Below are 23,719 nucleotides of genomic sequence, written 5' to 3'. Positions count from 1 at the left end.
ATTTGTGTGTAAGCCTGTATGTTTATTTCTCGTTTATGTTTGTGAATTTGGAATGGAAATAGATTTTACTCTGAATTAACACATACTTTTTATCCCGGAAAAATCCATGGTTTCCGCTGGATTTGTGAAAAACTGAATTCCACACGGACGAAGTCGCGGGCGTCTGCTAGTATCAAATATGTCCAGAATTCAGTCACAAATTTAAAAGTAATTTGTTTTTATTTTTCAATATATTTATACAAAATGTACATTTCGTATAAACATATTCTTAGTTAGTTTCTTATTATCTAAAGGAAAAAAATGTTAAAAACCAGTTTATCATTAACAAAAAAAATCTCCATTTATTTTACATCAATTTACAAGTTACTTATAATGGAAAAACCTCTCGAAAATATAACATTTTTCTTACTACAACATTTCATTACCTACTATAAAAAGTACTATCGAGTAACACTATCTCATGAATCTGTATATTCTCTATATAAAAATGCATATGAAGCAACAATAATACTTTGCTACAACCTTTAAAATATGGTGCACCCACATAGCAGTTTTATGACGTTAATTAACATTTTTTTATATTACATTTAAAAAAGTATCACAAAGTCATAAGTCATCAGCATTGTAATGCATGTAAAAAATAATTATAAATTCACATGTGAAAACTAATTTACTACCAGTATAATGTATATATAGAAAATTATGTTTTTCAAGCCAATAAATTCATTATTTAATCGGTTCCAAAAAGTTTAATGATGGTTTCATTAAATATTAAATACAAGTAATAACAAATTAAGTTAGTAGGTAAATGTAACACAACTCTGATATATAACGTCAGATAACAGTAATGTGAGAGCACCATTACATTCATCAGATAGTGACCCGATGTCATTTGTAGATATTCGAAATTGGACAGAAGGATTTACAATAAAATTACAAAATTACATTTATCAATAAATACTTAAATAACTAGTGTGACTTAATACTAAAAAGGTACTTTATTTACCAACTCTGTAGGAAACGCTGCGAGCGAAACACGATCGTATATCCATGTACTTTAAGTGTTCTAATAAATACGTAATTAAAATTATCCAATAAGTAAATGTATTGTAGAACTCCGATTATCTTATGATTACGTAATTTAGATTTAGGACAATCTCATCAGTCTGATAAGTGATGACTCAGATTAGGATGGAGATATACTAAATATGTTACGTATAAAGCTACATTAGTTACATTTAACCTAAGCTCAAAATACAGCTCAATTGTATAGAATAAAACTTTTGATTAATTTAAATTGATTGCTACCAAAGTGTACGTACTTGTTTAGAATGAATAATATCAATCGGAGATCTACTATAATATATCTAAGTGTAGGTATGTCAAAATATTATAAAAAACAGCGTTTCGCAAACGCGCGTTTATCCCACAGTGAGTAGATCGGCTCCAACCGCCCCGTGTGATAAGGCCTTAAGGCTTTAAAACCGTCCGTTAACACCTCACATTTGCATCGCATTCTTATAACGATAATTTATATAATAATATCAATTTTAGAGATACATACCTAATAATATAACCCTAATCAGATATATTAGTTTCAGGGTTGGGTGATACAATATTTATATCATGAACAACACGTACATAGTTTACATAATATCAGTACTAAAAAAAATATTCTCGTATATACATATATTGGACGGTATATATAAGGCAAATTGTTGTAAAGTATAAGTAACTAATTTTATGGTACTTTGTGCGAATGTCACATAACTAATTTCGACAAGAATCAAAAACATAATTTACCTAATCCATTGCGGTCCAATTCATGTCAATTATAAGAAATACATATTTAGACAAAACCGAAATTTATTGAATAATTTAAATTTTTATTGAACATTTTATTCGAATTCAAAACCAATATGAGTATAATATACTCGTTCAAACAGTGTAAAAGTATTTTGTTACTTAGTTAGTATATAAAATTATGTGTTTGTGATTATTGTCATGGATTTTGTGTTTCAAAACTATTTGCTTAAGTAATAACTGCAGTAAATTTTAAATGTAATAAATAAAAAAATGTAATTGTAATTTCATTTTTAAAATTGTGCGTATATTACGATAAAATGTACAACTGGAACGTAGTTTTTTCTATAGAAACATTTAACCCGAAAATAAACATCGTATATTTCTAATCATCCTGTTTTTACAGATCCCTGCAGAGATTAGTCTCCGTAAGAAGTCCATTTTTCAACGCCGGGCTGCTACTGAAAATTTCTATGAAAGAAAAACCTCCCGAAACAGAACTCGAATCTAGAATCTCATGACCAGTGCTAACCACTGGACAAACGTATTTAAAATAAAATTAGTAATTTAATCATTAAATGATAGGCAATTAATTAAAAAAAAATTAAACTACGTTACCTAATACGAGTACGTTCATCTCTAGCTCAAAATCTATAATTAAAATCAAAATAAATTCCCGATTGTTTTTATCTCATATGGTAGGTACTAGGTACAGTAGTGCTAAACCAACATTACATTGCCCTAACCAGCGCGCCTGGTTGTGTAAGACCGGATCGCTGCTATTAGAACATCGGGCTCGGTTTTTCAGCGTCCGTTTCCCGGACGCGGATCCGATCGCGTGTGCCGACTCAGCGCTCCAAGGATTCATAACGTACTTTTTTAACACATTCTAGGGATTTATTTTAATGACTGGTATTTTAACACGTTCACAGTGACAGTGATTTATCTGTAGTTTTTTTTTTCATGTTTTGGACCCTGTACTTACTAAAATTTTCATTTAGGATCTTTTCCCATAAAACTTAACTTTATTTTGTCAGTGTGGTACCAATGTACCCACTAAACGCAGGTTTACCATGGAATAAATTTAATAGCTCTTAACACGATAATCAAGTCTGTTTTTCTTAAGCGCAAGTAAGACATACAAGTACAGGCTACTTAAAACCCATACTGCATCAAAAGTGTTAATACACGTATAGTTTACTTTGGGATGCTCTACTATTTTGTCTAAATAAAATTAGGAGCGTTATTTATTTTGTATAAAAATAACTACGTCCAATCTCAATGAATGAAAACTTAGGTAATATACTGCCGCAAATTAATAATAATTAATAACGTATTTGAAAGTTGTTGGAAAGTCTTGGTACCGAAATCTTTGAACCGAAAATCATCCAAATCCCTTTTCTGTTTAATTACAATTATCAAAATATACATACAGACAGAAAAACAAGATTAACAATTGAGATATTATTAGCATTTAGTTCTCGCTCTTTTTAAAATTTCATACCAATTTTGCCACATATGGTAATTCATTTTCATGTGATTAATTTAAAACGTGAAAACATATTTTCAAAATGAACTAACTAACTGGGATTTCATGAAATCATAATATTAAAAAAAAATCAATTGTAATGTTATGTAAAGTTTGAATTATTCACTATTCAAATGTTTCTGTAGGTTTAGTGTTATGTAGGTTAAGTAGCTCTAGGTAGTTGAAATACAATCGTATGAATCATCTCCTTCTTGGCCTTTGCTTTTATAGATCATAAACATGACTTAACTAGTATATGTAATGTGTATATAGTTTAGATTATTCCTTGTAAAACGAAATTTGGTAATATTCGTATTTATTTCAAGGTAGGACAATATTTTGAACAATATTGATTATTTTTAAATGTAAAGAACAAAATAAGCAAAAAAGTCAAATAAATTATTAGTTAATTAATAATTTAGTATATTAAATTCCTAGAATAATGTTTTATTTTAATTTGTGACGTTGTTAAGAAGAAAAAGTGTCATGTAAGTACTCACAAGGGTTAACTTGGAAAGGACAGAGTTATTGGAAGTGTTTTATTTTAATAAATTGCTAAACTTAACAATAAATAAATCAATCAATATTTTCTGCATGTAGCCTCTTATGCTTTGTCCTCAAAATGTACAAAAAAACCTAATATTATACAATATCATATAAAGCATAACAAGACAAACAAACGCGTGTTTTATAAATCATTTTTTGACTTCAAATAGGGAGAAAATAACTGCATGGACTCTTTTACCATACGGAAATATAATTCCTAAGAAGATTTTCTTGTTTCGTTGAACATGTCAACGCCAAATAAATATTTTAGTTTGTAAGTAAATTTCTATATTTTTATCTGTACCATTACCATCGATCTCCTATTAAAAAATGGATGCACAATTAGCGACCAAAAAAGTTCCCACTCAATGAGTGCCAAACACTACTTTTTACCTTTTGTAAAAATCTTAGCCAAAATACGTTTTATTTAGAGTGTGACACTGAGCTTATTTACGTTAAATCTTTAAAACAAAGTCTAGTTTTGTCAACGTTTTCTAATCTTTGTAAAATATACATCAGAAATATTAAACCCACGAATTTGTTTTAAAATCAGATTTGACTACGATTTTTAGAAATTGCTGTACATTTGATATTTTGTACTGATACTGAGTAACAAACGAGACGCCATGAGCCTTCGTAGACGTCCGTAGAGCCATCACTCAAACGGAACGCGATACTTACCGACGGCGGCGGCCACCGAGGAGTATAACATAGGGATAAGTCAAGTTATAGAAACTTTCGCTACATAACAAATTATAAACAATATTATCTACATCAAAATAAATCTGAAGGACTTAAAACTAGTTAACATTGCACTTGTCCTTAGGAGGAGTGTTATTCTACAGGGTTACAACAGACGTCGTTCCTAACGTTATAAGACAACGATATTACATAGATAGAGTCATACACAAACACCACGAGATTCTAGAGGGCACCCACACAGATATACAAATATGAATTCGTTCACTCACCACTCACGCACACAACTACGAGCTACAGAAATGCTTCATTTTGAGCTAGCGGTAGAGGGGTCACGCCCCTAGTCCCGCCCGATCCGCTTGTGGATCTGCTGGTGCTTGATGAGGTGCGCCTTCTGGCGGAAGGCCTTCGCGCACACGTCGCACCGAAACGGTTTCTCGCCTGTGTGCGTGCGCAGGTGCACCTTGATGTTGGACTTGTTCAGGAACCCTCGGTTGCAGATCCCGCAGCGGTGCACCGGCTTCTCCTTGCCTAGCAGCCCGCTCAGTTCCGCCGACGTCGCCGACGCGAACGACAGCGAGCTGCCGTGGAGACCGTTGTTCGGTTGTTTTGCCTTTGCTCTACTTCGTTTGCTCTTGTTGGAGGGCGTCACCGTCGTCGTGTGCGCGTGCGGGTAGCCCAGCAGTCGATCTGGGCTGCAGAGACCGTCCGGCTTCAGCCCTAGTGCGTAGTGCGAGGCGTACCGCCCGTTGAGCAGACTGCCCACGCCGTCCGTCGTGGACACGGCGTTGCCGGGCGGGGAGGACGTCGATATGACATCCATGCCGTAGCTGGTCGAGCTCGGGGCTTCCTGCTTCACTGGAGGACCGTTCTGTAATCTATTCTGAAGGAGCGGCATATAATTCTGCGTTAGCAGCGACTGAAGCGTCGATCCCGCGTGGCCTAAATTTTTTTGAAGAAATTCGTGGCTTTTCAAGAACTCCTGACTGGGTTTGCACGGAAAGTCTATGCTCGACTGATGACTGCACTGCGAAGGCGGTGGAGACCCGGGGAGACCGAACTCGGACAAATCCTGTGGGACGATTTTATCCCCGTGCTGGCTGTACGCTCCCGCTATCCACGCGTCGATGTCCAGCCAGCTGTCTTTTGAGTCGCTTTTCTCCGGGTCTTCGGGTTGGGACGGCACGGTGGTGTCGGCTATCGCCGAGCCGATGATGGCCGCTATGTCGTCCATGGAGCTGATGTCACACGGATACATGTCCGGCTTGTTGTCGTCGAAGAACTTACGCGGCGAGCACGACTTGGCGCACGAGTCCACTGACGGCACAGAAGACTCCGGGAACGGTTTCGTGTCCGTGTCTAAAGGGAAGGGTTTGACGTCCTCCAAGTCGGGAGGCTCGGAGTCGGCGGCGCATGTCGAGGAGGAGACGACGTCGTGGTCGGCGCCGTAGCCGCTCTGCGTCGGGTAGTTGTTGTTCTCCTCGGGCAAGCGCTGCGCGATGGCGTGGAAGTGGTGGCCGGAGATGCCGTTGATGGAAAGGTGGCCGGTGTAGCCGGTGAAGGGCGGCAGCGGCTTGAGCTCGGGCGGAGGGGACAGCAGGGAGTCCAGCAGCTCGTGGCAGGGCGGCGAGGGCGCGTCGTGCTTGGGGTCGAGCCAGCAGCCCCCCAGCAGCAGCTCGTCGGGCCCGCCGCCCGCCGCGCCGGCGCACTTCATGCCGCGCCTCAGCGCGCCGGACCCGAGAGAGACCCCGCCGCCGGCATACTTGGACGCCGCCACCCTGCTGCGCTCTCTGTGGAACAAAAACTGAATTTTAAAATTTGGTTTTTTTTTCTAAATAGGTTCGTTGGACCACAATGTCACCTGATGGTGAACGTTAGTTTGGTCAACGGTGGGAAAGCATTGCTTAGCTTGCTCAAAAGATGCCGATGATTGATCAACGTTGTATGAGGTTAGAAAAATTAACGCTCTGGGATAATAAATCGAGATTTCTGCAATACCTGGCTGTCTTATGGTTAAAGATAACAGAGGAAGCAAGTCAAAATATCTGTGACATATTCTATCTAAAAATTCTTACAGGCGTTTGAGCTACCACAATCTTATAAATAATGTCACGCATATACGCAGGGCCGTTACAATCATATAGACAGTGTAATAAATAATTATCAATTATTAAGTAAGATGTAATCATAGTAGGTACAATACCCTCTACCAGTTTTAATTGAACTTTTCCAGTTTTGTGACATTATTTCTCATCTGACAATAGTTAACTTGTAGTTAAATAAAAAAAACAAGAATGTTATATCTAAGTGTTGTAATTTAATGTAGGTTAGTCGAATACGAAATCAAGATATTGGTGTTCAATAAACGTTTCCATTATACAGCGCGCGGGCCGCCTCGCTTCACTAGCTATCGGTGTTAGCGCGGCGCGAGCCGACAACACATTTTTATTTCATACTGCTTACGAGCAAGGAGAACGATTTACGATTTCCTTACAAAATGGAACGAGTTAACAATTCATATTTTGTCATAGAAACTAATTTAATTCTACTTAAGGAGTTTAAATGCCATGCGAAAATGTTCAATAAAGAACTATCAAAGTGTCGTAAAAAGTTCAATGTTATAAATTTAGCTTTTAATAGAGCTGTAGCAAGTTAAGTAATATTAAAATTTAACAATTACAGGTATTATTTCTTTTTTGTGTTATACAGGTTTGCGGTTAACCACGATCTCACCTGACGGTACCTAAGTGTAGACGCGCTTGCCTAGATTATTGTCTTAAAGATGCCCAGGTTGTAACATTAGGAAACACAGACTTCGGGAGACAGCTCCACAATCTATCTAATACGTAGAGAAAACTAGTCGAAAAAGAAATCGTAAGAAGTGGATACGACATTAGTCAAGCGGGCGGGATCGAACCACCACCGATGATGAGTCCGGCCCCTAAGTAGATAATTGAGGGTTTGTACGAGTGATGTCAATCACATAATATGGAGGGAAACCCACCGGTGTTCTGCAGCGCGATGGTAAAATAGTGACAATGGTACAATCTCAAAACAACTCCGCAATCGATTTTGATAGTTTTCTAACTCCACCTGATAATATCTATTTACTTAACTAATGATTTTTTTTTAATTATTCCACACACTAGAATGAGTTTCTGAGAGAGTAATCAAAATAATGTTTTAGATAAACTTGTGAGAAAATATATTTATTAATTTTGATCGAATAGCGTCAGTAGCTTTACGTTATATAATTAAGTTTTAGTTAAGTGTTTAAAAATCCTTCATTAAGATTAATTAATTATTTTTGTACTAAATAAATCTCTATATTTGTTACCACATCTTTTGAGTCAACGCCATATTTTGGCAAATTCTCCATCGGATCGCAGTGAAGGGATTGTTTCGGTATACGCTTTCATTCACATAATTTACAGCTAAAAATATATAAAAGTATAATTAAACTAATTGAAATAAAAAGTTTTAATCACAAGTATGTATCCGTTTAATAGCAATATCTGCAGTTAATTAAAGTGAACAGCATGGTAATGATCTCATTAGGTAGGATCTCGCGCTGATACGAGTGGCGGTGCGCGGCGCACGGCACACTTACCGGCGAGTGTGAGCATACACAATTAACCGAGTTATTCGAGTTAGCTGACCGGGTTCTCTGTAACCGCCTACTATGAAATGGATTATAGATTAATACATGCCTGCACTGCTGTCAAAAGTCAGTCTGTAACTTATCAAACATTATGTTTATATCAATAGGTAGTTTGTGGAGATTTGCGTTAAAATATAGCTTTTATTTCATTTAATGCAGTTGTGATACAAATAAAAGATAAAATCCTAAAAATTTAACCTTCCTTTTCATCATCATCATCACAATTTTTACACATTTAAATTAACAAAATCTATAACTAAAGACATAAAGAACTGTGTGGACTTTTGAATTATGAAAACGGATAACGCAAAATATATATTTCGTCATAGCTTAGATCACGCAACAGCTTAACAAGCAATATAATATGTTCAATTTATAATAAGTTAATGACCCTTGTTAAGCTTAACTTAATTATACTTTATGAAGAAAAATAAAATCAATTCCATAAATGTTTAGCAAACGATTGGCCCAGAACGTTTGGCGGAATGTCTTTGACAGAAGTTAGGTAGCTAATTAAAACTATTTAACTCTATAATAATATTTCAACAAAACCTTTAGAAAGTATAATCTAAATGTTTTGCGACAAAACCATAAATAGAAAACTATTGATACAGTATTTCTTTGAATATTAGACAGGTAGTTGTTTACCTATCTATTGTAGAATGGAATCAAGTATGAGGTTACAATAGTTTCAATTTACCAACGCTTGCAGTCGCGAATGGTATTCGGCACCTTTCTTTGTGGAAGTTAATAGTTATTGCTTGTGCCATTATAGTGCGACTGTACGTATCACTGCAGCACGCACAGTGTTGCCACACAGCTGCCAGCACGCAATAGCTTGCAATGTCCGAGTAAAAAATAAACTCGATTATAATAAAGATTTGTCTCGCCAACCACTTGGCCTTGTCGTTTTTCGCAAAGTGTATTGCGCGGGTCAACGGCCCGTGGCGCTGTGGCGAAATTATTAAAAAAAAAAACCGCCACAAAATCGATTGCGTTCCAAACGTGACTACTATTAAAAAACAATGTATTGTGACAGATGATAAACATTGGCTTGTTTACTCGAAAATTGCTGGTCACTTTACTGTTGTTTGTTTTGCGATAAATAACAGTTTAAATGAAGTAGTTCTATAAATACTGTTATCAAAATAGTGCAACCTTTTTTGTTCAAGAATAAAGTAGTTGTACTTGTGACGTTAATGACTATGTAGTCGATGAAGCAACTTCTGCGCCTAAGTACCTACTGAGGGATGATGCTGCAACAACCTTATTTCGGAGTCATAATAATGTAACATTCTATATCAGTTATAACAGCTCTACAGAGCCAGATCTAGAGAGAAGATATTGAGCTAACCCACGACGTTGCTCGAGTGGGATTAGGGCGATAATGTTCGACTCCGTAACGATCACTTCTTCTTCTTTAATTCCTCTCAATTAGCAGTTAGCTCTTTATTTTTGCGAGGCTAAATAGTTAGTAGTGCGACACTTGCCATCTCGGTCCACACTCTAATGTTTCTCAACCAAGACTTTTTTCTGCGACAAACGCTTCATCTACCAGTTTTCCATCAATGAGCTGTAGGAACTCGTATCTATCGTGGCTTATCACGTCCCCGCGATATGTAACTTTTCTCCTCTGGACACTATCAGATGTTAATGATGACTTCATCCGACGGTTCAACGTGCTCTTTTAGGCACAGTCTTACACTGCGAGCTACTCTGAACTGAGAATTTTTATTGGAACTTGGGAGAACATAAATCTCAATATTTTGTATATTAATCACTGAGCTACCGAAGCAGTTATCCTTGTATAATGAAATGTGATTAAAGCATTGCTTAGGAGCCTATATTTGTCAAACGAGATGATCCAAAATCAATGCTCCGAATTAATGAGAAAGTCGCGCGGCCATTATCCGCTCTGATGAGTCGCGTCGGTGAAAGTGTCCGCGACACGACTCGCGACTTGTGTCGCTACAACTATCTGTGCCACCATTGTCTAAGCAACGAGTAATTAAGATCGGTATACGAATATGTACAATAATTCTGTTCGAGTTACCGTACAAGCAATGGTTGTACAGGTAGTGGGTTGTACTGGCACTCCCTCAGGAGGTTAGCATCCTAAGCCCTCTTCCCCACAATACCAAAAATGCTCAATATTTCACAGGACTCAAACCCCAGACCTTGTGATCCGAAAACAAATAGGCTAACCACTAACGACAAACGACAAAAAACGGTTTCTCTATTTTCCTGTAAGATAAAAAATTATATTCGATATCATTCGTATCAAGACGTTCAAATTATAAACGCAAGTGTCAATCACACGGCTACGGACCGGACTCAACACCGGTCACCGGTTCGATCCAACCCAGCCCAGTACACTGGATTATTGTCGTACACACTCCAAACATAGGCTTTTTAACTAATTGGTTATATTTAAATTATGGCTAATATTCTTTATATAATAAAAATAAAAATAAATTATATTTCAGTAGATACGAGTATGCAAGACGAGCTTTGTAGGCGTTGAAGTCTTTTGAATCTTGAATTGATATTGCTACGAATAATTCCATTTTCCACCGAGTTCTGATAGAAAATATAATATTTTCACAAAAATACAACTATATATTATAATATATTCACAAAAATAATACTACTTTAAAATAGTTCAACTGGTTCTAAAAAGATTTCGTACCTAGGGATACTAATAATATGAACTTTGAATTAAAGTTGAAGTTTGTCTATGCAATACTGCGGAATAGATTCGTAAATTAATAATATCTTACTCACGAGGAAACCATTGTTGTTCTGATAGTCGTTTCAGTCAATGGTCAGCGAAAAGCTTCGAAGCATTAAGAAGCTTTCGTTTAACTGCTGAATTAAGAGTCGGAAGGCAGCACGGCACGTATTATAAGGAGGTTCCTCACTCTGGAACCCTGACCACCGCACCGATTGCTTGGGCACTCAAATGTCCCACATGATAGTTATTTTTTTTTATTAAATTTATATATTTATATATATTTTATAGTGTCCTGTATTATATTTAGTATTTTATTAACATTGTTAAAAATTAAACAAAAAGGAAAAATAATTAAATGTTTCGAAATATAAATAGTTCACGATCGAAATACTCAGAAACATGCGCGTGCGTAATTGAATGGACGCTGCCCCACTCTGTCCACAGTTTAAATATAACCGTCAAACAAAACTATATTCGCACATGGTGTAAAGATTCGTGTTTATTACATATCTCTAGCCTTGAGGTAGGTTGAAGTTAGATCGAGCCATCGGCCATTATAGTGATTCAGCACCGTGAAAATCGAAAACTTTCCTATTCACGACCGACAGTCGACCCTATCTCTGTAGGTCAAGGTTGAAATTCAAATAAAGAACGCACGGTGCTTACGACCCGCGGTCTTCGGATACGGTTTTACGCCACTGACACACTTCCTAGTGGGTACCGTTAGGCGGCCCTGTTTTCGTCTCTTTCACTCTCGTTTGCGGCGCGCCGGTTTCGTTCGTCGTCTCGCTCTTTAGGCGACAAATTTTCGATGCGGGCGCAGTGTGGGCTGGCCCAAAAATTAAATTCGTGATAGGACTTTTTTGAGAATCCGCCTGCCGCTGGTCATATCGGCCACTGGGTCACCCTGGTCACCCTTCGCCGGTTGACGGCGCCGTAAGGAAATTGACGATGCTTATGGGGTTGGACTCAGATTAATTCACTTATCCGATTTAAATTATGTTAACTGTGAAATTTAAATATTTAATGAATTTAAATGTCTATTATATACTAATTAATGAATATGAGTTACACTTCTATTAATTTTAATTTATAAAGATTTAGCTGTTAAATTATACATTTTTATTTAAATCCACGAATTAATTTGTGATGAATTCGTTTTATTCATATTTTTTTTAAATAATAACTTACATCCCCTATTTAACATACTTCAAAGTTTTTTGTGTATAGGTATATACAAGTAAAAATTACTGAAAAATAATAAACGGCCCGCGGTTTCTATCCGTAGATACCTAGTTCCCGTTCCTGTGTATACGGGTATAAAACTTTAACTATAACACTCATGTATAACGTGGCTTTCAATTGTCAAAAGAATTTTCAAAATCGTTTCAGTAGATGAATAAATGACTCCCACAACCTCACAAACTTTAATTCTTTAAAATATTGGTTGGACACACAAAATCTATTACATTAACAGTTCATTCAACATTTGAATACTTAATATCCAACAGAATACGATTAAAGTATGTAATTTATATACACATATACAAATATTTAGGTAAGTATATTGAAAGAAAGTCAATTAAATCAATATCACGAACAATTTATAACCACAGTATAAATAATTCTCATTAATAAAAATGAGACGAATATTTCAGAGCTTTTTTATCTTTTAGACACTAGATCAGAAAACGGGTATTTTCTGCTAATTGGGTTGTTAATTTAATAAAATTTAAGTTTGCTAACGGTTGAATGCAAAACCTGTCTAATATATGTTTTGAGTTTTATAGCAATTTGAAGCTTGTTTCAGTAATATATATGTATCGGGAAAGTAGGTAGATACTAACGTATGTTTAAATTATCAATGCATTACTAAGGATCGTTATTTGGTGATAATGATGTTCTCATCTTTTACAAGCAAAATATTAAACTAATACCTATGGTCTTTCTCAATTAATGTGACACTTCAATATTTTTTCAATTCGAAAAAGTAGGCTTTGAAATTAACGCAACCAACCAAACAAAAAAACTTTTCAGCTAAATTAAATATTATATTGAAGTTTAGTATAGATTGTGCAAGAATTGTTCTGATAGTAGGCTTCGGCTGTGGCTAGTTACCACTCACCGCTAAAGACGTACCGCCACGGGATTTAGCGTTTCGGTACGATGCTGCGTAAAAACCGTTAGAGATATAAGTAAAATGTACTTGTATGTATGTATGTATCTTCCAAGTTAGTTTCCATCGTCGACTGCATCGACGTCATGCACGTCAAAGGCTAACTTGTCATTTAATAAAAAAAAAAAAAATCCGAATCAATACAAAGTTAAAGGCACCTAACAAATAAAAAATAATCATTTAAATTAGGTACTACGTTGAAACCCAAGTCTTTATGTATATCAAAGATTTGTTTGAGAAAAGAATTATTGCAGAATTATAAAAAACGTGCCATTACAATAATTTAATAAAAAACCAAAGAATGATAGATGACGTAGGTACTAACTTTACCAAAAATATTAAGATAATAAATGGTAATAATATTATAATATGTTTACCTACAAACAGTATTAAAGGATTTAATCTACAAATACCTGAACGTATATCCGCTGTGCGCCAACATTGATCCCAATCCTTAAACTGTTAATCCTACAGAGTTACATCAAAATCCACTTATTTCACATCACAGCACTAAGACAACTTATCCGCTCAGCGACCTTACACAAAATGGGAAGAAACAACCTTTTCGGCATTTTGCGTTACCCTAGAACTCGAAACTAATCCCAAAAACAATGGAACGGTAGGTCCTTTAACCCATAAAACTACATTCATGCTATTTTCAACTCTATTATTATGGTTTTAAGTACGAAATTAGATGTTGATGGTACATTTTAGTAGTATAAGGCGGTATCTATGATCCTAACAAGCTAATATAAACAGTCGATTCTTTTCCTAACTGCGTATACCGTTATGGGCCTAAGATATTTTAATATTATGACTACCTTCTTTTATTGTAGCTTAGGTAGGAATTTAATATTCATAACGGATTCTTTTGCCAACAGAAAACTACTTATAATATAGGTACATTCAGCAGTATTTGGCGGCTTACTTAAAAAAGCTACAGTATTTCTGTTAATAGAGAAGTTACTCGTATATTGGTTTAGCATTTCTTAGTTTTTAACAATGTAGGTGTATGTGCTGTTTGGTACATAACCTTTAAGTAAAAATATCATAGAAATATTGTTCTTTAAATAATAATAGATAGCCGTGATAGCCCTGTGGATATGATTTCTGCCTCCGATTGAGGAGGTTGAGGGTTCAAATCCGGTCCGGGGCATGCCTCCAACTTTTCAGTTGTTCATAAACATTATTAAATTTCTTAAAATAATTTAAGAAACTAAATATCACGTGTTTCAAACGGTGAAGAAAAAACATCGTGAGGAAGCCTGCATACCAGAGAATTTTCTTAATTCTCTGCGAGTGTGAAGTCTGCCAATCCGCATTGGTTCAGCGTGGTGGACTATTAGCCTAACCCCTCACATTCTGTGAGGAGACTCGAGCTCAGCAGTGAGTCGCGTATGGGTTGATAACGAACGAAAATTTTACTATAAAAAGCGGCCAAGTTTGATCCAAAAATCACTTGATAATCTCTAAAGCATAGCAGAAAAATATACAAATAAAAGATAAGTAATTCGTTTTATTACGTGATACACAGTTTAAGTCGACGAATATTACCTACTAAAAATTTAAATTTTAACATCTCTACTAGAAATTAACATATTGTGACAACCGCCTTCGGACCTTTTCCAATTATTTTGCATATTTTAGAACAATACTACGGTATTCATCCTTTATCTCTCAGTCGGCAGTCACAAAGGCTCATACCCTTTGCTTTACGATATGTTTTGCATAAAGTCCGAGATGTCCGCGCAACAAAAGCTCGGCTCCTGTGATCCTAATTGCCCAAAACAAACGCTGTCGAAGCACCGTTAGATACGCAACGGTTTTTGGGGCTGGTGCGTGATCGTGCGTAGATCACTTGGCCGCATATTTTACTCTACCGAATAAATGGAAAATTTAAAGATATCAAGATTGAAAAATTTTTTTTTTTTTTTGGAAAATTCCTCCTCCTCTTTCGCCTCCAATATTACAACAAGCTTTTTATATAAATAATAATTCTTCGAGGTTCGAGGAAGAAACATGTAGACTTTTTAATACAGAAAGATGTGTGAAGTACATCTTTCTGTATTAAAAAGTCTACATGTTTCTTAAAAGCGAAAAATAACATCGTATCTATATCCTGTTTATTGATGGGTTTGAAGGCGATACCAAAATAAAAAACAAATACCTTATTAGTAGGTATATATAAGACACAGGTGAGATGAAATCGTTAATTTTTATTATAGTCGATTGAATTTTTTAAAGCTTTATTGTCTGTAACTTATTAACTAAATTACAATTACTCTAAAGATCTTAAATCTATACTAATATTATGAAGCTGAAGAGTTTGTTTGTTTGTTTGAACGAACTGATCTCAGGAACTACTAATCCGATTTGGAAAATTCTTTCAGTGTTAGGTAGCCCATTTATAGAGGAAGGCTTTAGGCATACGATTACCGTATTCTTACGGAAACGGAAACCATGCGTGTGATACCGCACGGCGTCAGCTAGTAGTATATACTGATACAATGTACGTAGGTGCAGTTTGCCTGTTACAAGATATACTAAACTGTCATTCACAGCTGGGTCCAAAATTATCTATAAAATGTAAAAATACCAGTACAATTTGATTTAATGAATAAAGAATAGTAAAACGTTAAGTTTACGATTATTGTTTTCGTATACGCCACAGCCCAAACAAACGCCCACAAGAAATACTTAATGCAAATCCTACGAAGGCCGCGTCAGCAGTCGCAGCCGGCATTAGCATTGCAAGCGCGTCCGCATTACACGTGACAAGACAGTTCCGAACATGGAGAAAACAAAACATTTCTAAACCAGATAAGCTCGCGCTTTACCTGTACAGTTCCTGTAATCAGGTGGCACAACGATTCTCTTTCTACGATCGCAAACGCTTCGAAAACTAGAAAAATCTATGGGAATGACAAAACTTGATCGCGTGACCTGTCGATAGCACAATGTCATTCCCATTCATTTTTCTAGTTTTCGAAGCGTTAGCGATCGTAGAAAGAGAATCGACGTGTCACTTGGTTACAAGGGCTGCTTTGTAGTACTTATACCTATGACCACCTCTCTAGCGCAGTTGGTAATGTTGTGATTTTCAACAGAAACGTCCTAGGGTTGATTCCCAGCTCGAGCCAACATTAGATTTTTTTTTCAAAATAGTCTTACCTAATGTAAAATTACATTGGAATTATTTAGTATTAATTAGAAGAGGTACAAAATTATTATAGCCATACATACGTCTACGCGGCATCGTACCGAAACGCTTTGCTGATGTTTTGTATAAAACACAAGTACAAGTTTCGAATTCACCTCTATCTTTCTCGTACTTTAGTATCGTGTTCGAGAGAGAAGTGTTACGTCGTTTTAGAATAGCACTACAGATGTGGTCTGGTGTTTAGTTACCACCAAATTGAACGGACAAAAATTTTCTTCCCTTCTTTTTGATTCCTACTGTGAACATGTGGAATGCTCTTCCGAGTTCCGGTTTTCGTACCGGTGTGATTCGGCAGCTTCAGAGGAAATGTCTAACCACGTAACCAAACTGTATCTACTGTAACTTGCATTTTCATTGCTCATTAATCCAAACCTACTATTTGAAGTATTTTGTTCACAACGTTAAATATTAAGTCATGGAATTGTACCCAGATACCTTCTGTTCTATCAGCCATTGTAAAAACAGAAGGCAGTAATAAACTACAGCATCACAGGAATAGATAAAGAATGAGTCAAAACGCCGGTAGCTCAAAACCAATAAGATAACCTTTTTTAAAATTAACACCCTTAAATAAATAACTGATATCTAGAACTCGGATCGCGTCAATTACGGTCAAATAACTAATAAATAACACAAGTCATTCTATCAAAAAACATCCATAAGGAAGGCGCTACCGAATGAGAGAAAAAAACCTACCGAATGCACAATCCACAAAAAAGGGCCGGTCATTGTCCTTTCCCGGGATAGCCCGGGATCTAACGGGCCTGGTCGTTGGCCCCGCGGCCTTGGGGATCCTCCGACGAATCGGGAATGAGGTGACTTTTTATCATTCCATATGTGAACATTGCGTTTTTTCGTACTTTATGTAAAATAACTGCGCAATATGTGAAGGAAAGTCGTTTTGGTCACCAATTGAGTAATCAAGAAAACTTACAAGTTATTAAGGTTATTTCTTTGAAATTTAGTAAATTATCTTTTAGAAATATCTATAATAATTGAACTTTAAATCTTGTATTGCATTGTTATTGAAGTATCAAATACAAAGTAATAGAAAATAGCTTTTTGCTGTATAACATTTTAACTGATATTTATTTGATTTAGGCGTTCCTTGATTAAGCATAATAAATTCCTTACACATGTTTTATAGGCGGACGGGCGACATTAAACGGGTTGAATAGAATAGGTTTAGGAGTTGCAGCGTGAAGGTATAACTAACATACATTCTAACACACCTACATAAACTTTTGTGATTTCTAACTATACAAATATTATAGAGGTAAAGTTTGTGGTACTTATTATATTGGGTATATATATATTATATTTTATCCTCATATTCTCACGGGAACAGAAACTACGCGGATGAAACTGCGTGGCGTCGCTTAGTGTTTTAGTTGGTTAAGATCATACAACCCAAGCATAGCCGCGGTTTTTTTATAAGCTAACACTCCTCGTTAGCTACAATCTTTAATGATACCTATCTACTCACGACACTTATGCATGAATGATTAGAATCAACTGCGCAAGTAAATGTGTTGGTATTTTTATGCTTTACTCAGCCATTCGGTTAAATATCTGATAATTATTACTTCCACGTCGCTAAAGGGCGAACGGAACTTTCAGCTTTCCTTTAAAAGTCACTTACTTATATTGTTTGACGCAGATGCGTTTGTATTGATAATGAAATTCTTTTGATCGTAAATCGAATGGGCTGCGACACAGTAATTTGTATGTGGTCTTTACAAGAGTTATGTGAGTACGCGGCTAAATAAAAATATATATCAATTTGTTTTATCGAACATTATAATTAAATGCTATCTATCCTGTATGTTCAAATAAATCCTCAAAATGACTTTTTAATTATAGCAAATTAATAAGTAAACAAAGAGTTTACTTTCTTTTCTTTTCGATTCTGCAGTGTTTTATAATAAATAACATACTCAGATAATCTACATACATATTATAACTAGAGGGTAACCGCGACTTCGTCCATGTGAAATTCAGATATTCACAAATCCCAAGTTGATCACGATTTTTTCTGAAATAAAAGAAAGCCCATATGCTTAATAACCTTCTCTAACTTCCAGAGATAATCCCATTAAAATCAGTCCAGGCATTTCAAAAATTATCACGGACGAAACACAGACAGAAAAAAAAATTAAAATCGCTCGTTTGTGTTTTAACACAAAATTTCAGACAAACACTTCAATTTTATTAATACGTTTGTGACGTTCCTTCCTGAAAATGCATTTCTCTAGCCATAATAAATTGTATTTAAATAATGTAAAAAACATTATCAGGTTTCTACATTATTTTTTTTTAATTTTTATTTTTGTTGTGTATTTATATTTTATATTATTAACATTTTTTTTTAATTAAAAAGAAAGACAAATAAATAAATGAGAGAGAAAAATAACGACTTTTAAAAGCAAACATATACGTTATGTAATTATGACTTTGACTTTGACTTGCTAATACTCGTAAATATGAAAATGTTGGATACATTTTCACTTTCACTCCAGATTAAAGACGTACCGAGCACCGACATATTACATGTACCCGCCTACATGACATTGGAAATATGGCAAAACTTTTACTTGGTAAATAGAAAATTTTAGACGACCCATCCACCTTTATGTCAAGGAAATAAGGTTCCGTTTTGAATGTATATTTCAGTATAGGTACTGTCACTAATTGACAACTTTTACATTTAGCACTAGGGCGCTAATACGGTTTTCATTTGCTCGATTTTCTACGCAGATCGTGTGTAAACACTATGGGTATATTTTTTAAGTAACAAAATACTTACAGATTCAATTAATTGTTCCAAATCTTTCAACTCAACGAAATACAATGTACAAACCAAAGAAAAAAATTGAATATTGTGGATAGCGTCATATACAATTTTAAATTTACAGTTCTTGATCGATCGATTTAATGAAAAAATGGGGTAAATTGAAAATTTTATAAACTTTGTAAACGTCAACGTAATAAAAAATGTTACAGTTCCAGAAATACTCAACAAATGCTTTTAAATTCTCTATTTCACATATGATACTCTGAGTTATAAGTATATTACATCAATCTTTGCCTTTTAAAAAATTCACAACCTTGACAAAGGATATGTTTATGTACAAGTGTATTTAATTCGAAAATGGAATCGACATTATTAGCCTACTTCGCGTACGCAAATGCCTACCTGACTTACGGTGTCATTCTATGGGGCAATAGCACAGATGCACAACAACTATTCACCCTACAAAAGAAATGTATTCGCATTATAAAAAACGTTAAAAAACTGAAAGTTGTGTACCCCACTTTAAATCATTAAAAGTTCTTACCCTACCAAGTCTATATATCTTAGAAACATGCAAATTCGTAAGCAAAAAATCCAGAATTTTTTCAAAAATTAAATGAATTGCCACGAAAAAATAAATTACGGAGCGCGCGTAATTTTAACTTGGTACAGCCAAAATCAAATTTAAAGATGCACAGTACTGGCCCGCTAAAATGTGCATAAAAATATATAATAAATTACCGCAAAACATTAAGAAAAAGGAAAACATTAATGAGTTTTTATTAACATTAAAAAACTTTTTGCTTGAAAAAGTATATTATAAAATTAATGATTTTTTGACCGAAAAACGATAAATCCGCCTCTCTACTTATCTTATCTTATGTTATGTTAAGTTAAGTTAAGTTTTACTTTGTAGTTATAACACCCTCACTGGGTTCCATTTGTAATAATTATGAAATTTTATTTATGACATGTGGAAATGTAACTTAAATAAAAAAAAAAAAAAAAAAACGACAAGACCTGCGTACCGAACTTGTTACTGAAAACTTACTTGGTAATCAAAAGATAAGTCAACCTCACATATAAAAGACTTCAACGCGGGTACCTCACACAAAAATAATTAACATTTATTTAATTCTTTTTGTACTTCTGTCTTCTGAATATATGGCGTCGGATCATGAGATTACTTATCAAATTCAGTCCTGACTCCTCAGTCGGCTCATGAAGTGGTGGGCTCAGCCCCGGTCATTATCATTAACATATCATAGTGATCGTTACAAACATTGTCACGCTACACCCGCCCACACGCATTGGAACAGCGTACTGGGTCTGAGCTTGTATAAGAAGAGATGCCTGGCAATGGCACTGTATTGGACCGTCGAAATAGATTGATAACGATTTAAGAGTCACTAGAACTTTATCAATTCAAGCTTTAAAATTAATTTAGAATGTGCGAAAGAGAGGCATATAGACACGTAGAAAGAGAAGGGAAACACACGCGAAAGGACGAGTGCTATCTCAATCAAATAAGCTTCGAATTTACGGTTCAGTTATTTAATCTAAGTATTTCTAATAAAAATACTGTACGAACTCTAGAGTTAATCACTCATTAACCGAATAGATAAAAAAATCATGAATCATGAAAAAACTCAAAAAGAAAATAATACTCGCTTCACCGTTCCCATTCTCTGCGACTGTTCCCAATACCGTACCAATCGTAGGCCGCGTCAAATTTATCAGCACTACTTTATCAGCAACGGTAGGCTATAAAGATGTGCTGATACAACCCGATCAGCAGCCGATAGCAGTCGATCGGCACCGTCGATAACTCAGACACAAGTTAGAAAGACAATTTATCTATGAATCGGGCCGGTTGTTTATCTTTACGTTTCAAGGTCATTTTTTGTGTTGACTAATGAAATACAGCTAAAATAGGTCAATGGAAGTTTCACGATAACGTCTTAATTGCTTATTTGTAGGCTTTTAAATGACAGTTTTTGTCAACATTTTAACTGTTAAGATGTGAATATCAAACTCTCGAAAGGCTCGTACGGAAAAATAAGTTTATGGCTACTTGTAGCATGACAGAAGCTATGAGTCCATTTTTAAGTTAGTTAAGTGTTTTATAGATTTTTCTCCCAAAATTCTCATAGGATTGAAAGTTCAATTGTAGCTGGAGAACAGTGTGATGTGGCACATAGATAATAATAATATGTTTTTGAGACGGAAATCGTCATAGAATCAAAAATAGTGAAATTAAATAGTTCGACGTTTAGTTTGACTATACAACATTTATAATCTAGAAAGATATATAAAATCAAAATTATGGAACCAACGAGGATTGAACCTCGATGGTTATCGCAGCCTGAGCGTCTATTAACCATTACTCAACTCACCCATTGATACAAAATTGATGCGTAGCTTTACGATTATAAATAAACATTGTCGGCAAATTTATACTTTACATTATAAAATATACTTTTTTAGTATCTAACTTTTACCTCCTTATTTATATGATTAAGTTCTCGAGTATTAGTTAAACGCTTATCAAAAGATACCAGCAAACCACTCGTCTATACATTCCGATACACATCGCACTGTCAAAATAAAATAACATTAAAAGAATCAAACAAGTTCATCATCTATTCGGGTCAGCGAGCCGTCGCGTTGGACGCAGATCGGTTTCGACACTGTCCGATGCTAATTGCCCATCAGTTAAAGTTAAACGTTACAGTTAAATACAAAGAGCTTACCGCCAATTAATGATGCATTAAATTCATCTGCTTAAACTGTAAACTTAAAAAGTGTTATAACACTATTAGGAACTAGCGGTTGTCTTGGATTTCTATCTTAATTTGTAAAATATACGCCTTTTTTGACATTTTGACATAGTTATGTATATATAATTGCCTGGCTTCGATTCCTAGCGTGGCTTAAATATAAATTGGCTTAAATCTGATATAGCTAAAGTAGAGCCACATTTGACAGTAATCACACGGCACACCCTAAACAATATTTTTAAATTAACATAATCCGATGCGGCTTGGCAGTAAGCACCCATACTAACAATTGTGTCTTTCTCGGGTTAAAAGAGCACGCAAAGCTACAGGCAAATAAAGTACTCAGTTAAAGTATCTGTTTGGTTATTGGTTTATAGTTTTCCATAGTTCCACAGACAGAGAAACAAACATGGGGTTAAAAAGGAGGTCTATCAAAAAGCTTTTCATTCACTTAACATCAATATTTAATACATCAAGTACCTATATAGATATAGATACTCCAGTAAGCGAGCACAAAGGACCCGGTATCACTCCGAGGCTAAGTGGGCTGTCCGGTAGTGGGTCGGCTTTGTCTCAGTGGAACAGATCTAGCGCTCGCACTTTATGGGATACATTACGCGCTGCGGAACGCAGGGAAAGGTCTGATACTGGGTACAGTCGAATACCAATACTTGTACATTCAATATGACCACTTTAAAATATCTGCAATCCCTTGATAGGCTTCTTGAAGCTTTAATAGCTCAACGTTGAAGGGGCCTTTCGCGGACGACCGCAATCACATATAGTGACCATATTATGTATGGAACAGCTAAAGAACTCCTAGTAATCCATTAATACTTTTACATTAACAATCTATGTTCAGTACACTGTTGACCACGAGTCACAATGAGGGGGGTTAGGGCGTTAGTCTAATAGTCCACCAAGCTGGGTAGGCTGATTTCACACACGTAGATAATTCTTAGGTGCGCAGGTTTCCTCACAATAATTATCCTTCACTCAAAAGATGGCATGCCCCGGATCGGATTCGAACCTACGCCCGCCTAGTCAAAGACAGACGTCATATCCAATCATAGCTTTCTTTTATTATAAACAAAAACAAGAGTATACAAGTAATCAAATTGATTCACAATCAGTTGTGTTATTCGTAGTAATTATTTTTGTTGCCCACAATTTATATCGAATTCAAACAAATTTATACAAAATTTTAAAACTTCAGTAAGTAACACAAATTGTTATAAGTTATTAGTGTAAAAGTAATCGACCCCCGAGGCTTCCAACAATTAAGTGGGCAGTATACGCTAGCTCTTAACGGTGTGTTCGCGAAATGCCTGATTCATTATACCGGCTCCGTTAGAATTGATATCTGACTCCAGATGTTTGAGCTCTAACTCTACTTGTATCTAACTTGAACATTGGAAATGTATTCGGTATTAATAGAAGCCTTGTTGGAGCAGTGGTTAGTTATGTCGCTTCAGGTCACAGGTTCCTGAATTCGAATCCTGGTTAGAGATATGTAATATATTGATCTTTTCTTTAGAAGACACTACCGAAGTATAAAATAGTGAGCTTTCCTATCTACGAAGACGGAATATTATCAGTCCATAGTTGGGTGCTACGCCCCCGTGTCTTGTTAAGCATGATAAGCCGTCAGTACCGGTCCTAGCTATCTGATAGTGATCGTTACAGTACACAAAATCTCTGTAATTAACCCACCATCTCGCATTGGAGCAACGTCTAGTGGCTCTTAGTTTGGGAACGAAGACTCGAGGCACAGTATA

The 23,719-nt window shown here is 35.6% G+C and overlaps 1 protein-coding gene across 5 annotated transcripts in view; it reads right to left on the bottom strand.

Annotated features, from left to right (window-relative positions):
- Positions 1-320: 320 nt before the first annotated feature.
- Positions 321-23,719, bottom strand: part of LOC112048933 (ichor) — a 53,457-nt gene continuing 30,058 nt past the window's right edge. For 4 of the 5 annotated variants that reach the window (XM_024086643.2, XM_052881189.1, XM_052881191.1 and 1 more), the window contains exon 3: positions 321-6,366. In XM_024086643.2, coding sequence (XP_023942411.1) covers positions 4,917-6,290 — 1,374 coding nt within the window. In that variant the 5' untranslated portion in view covers positions 6,291-6,366 and the 3' untranslated portion in view covers positions 321-4,916. Of the gene's footprint in view, positions 6,367-13,560; positions 13,689-23,719 lie in introns of those variants that run through there. The other variant, XM_024086642.2, reaches the window with a different exon arrangement.

The sequence above is a fragment of the Bicyclus anynana genome, chromosome 4 (genome assembly GCF_947172395.1).
Source record: "Bicyclus anynana chromosome 4, ilBicAnyn1.1, whole genome shotgun sequence".
Taxonomy (NCBI): domain Eukaryota; kingdom Metazoa; phylum Arthropoda; class Insecta; order Lepidoptera; family Nymphalidae; genus Bicyclus; species Bicyclus anynana.
This window is presented reverse-complemented; position numbering and strand designations above follow the sequence as displayed.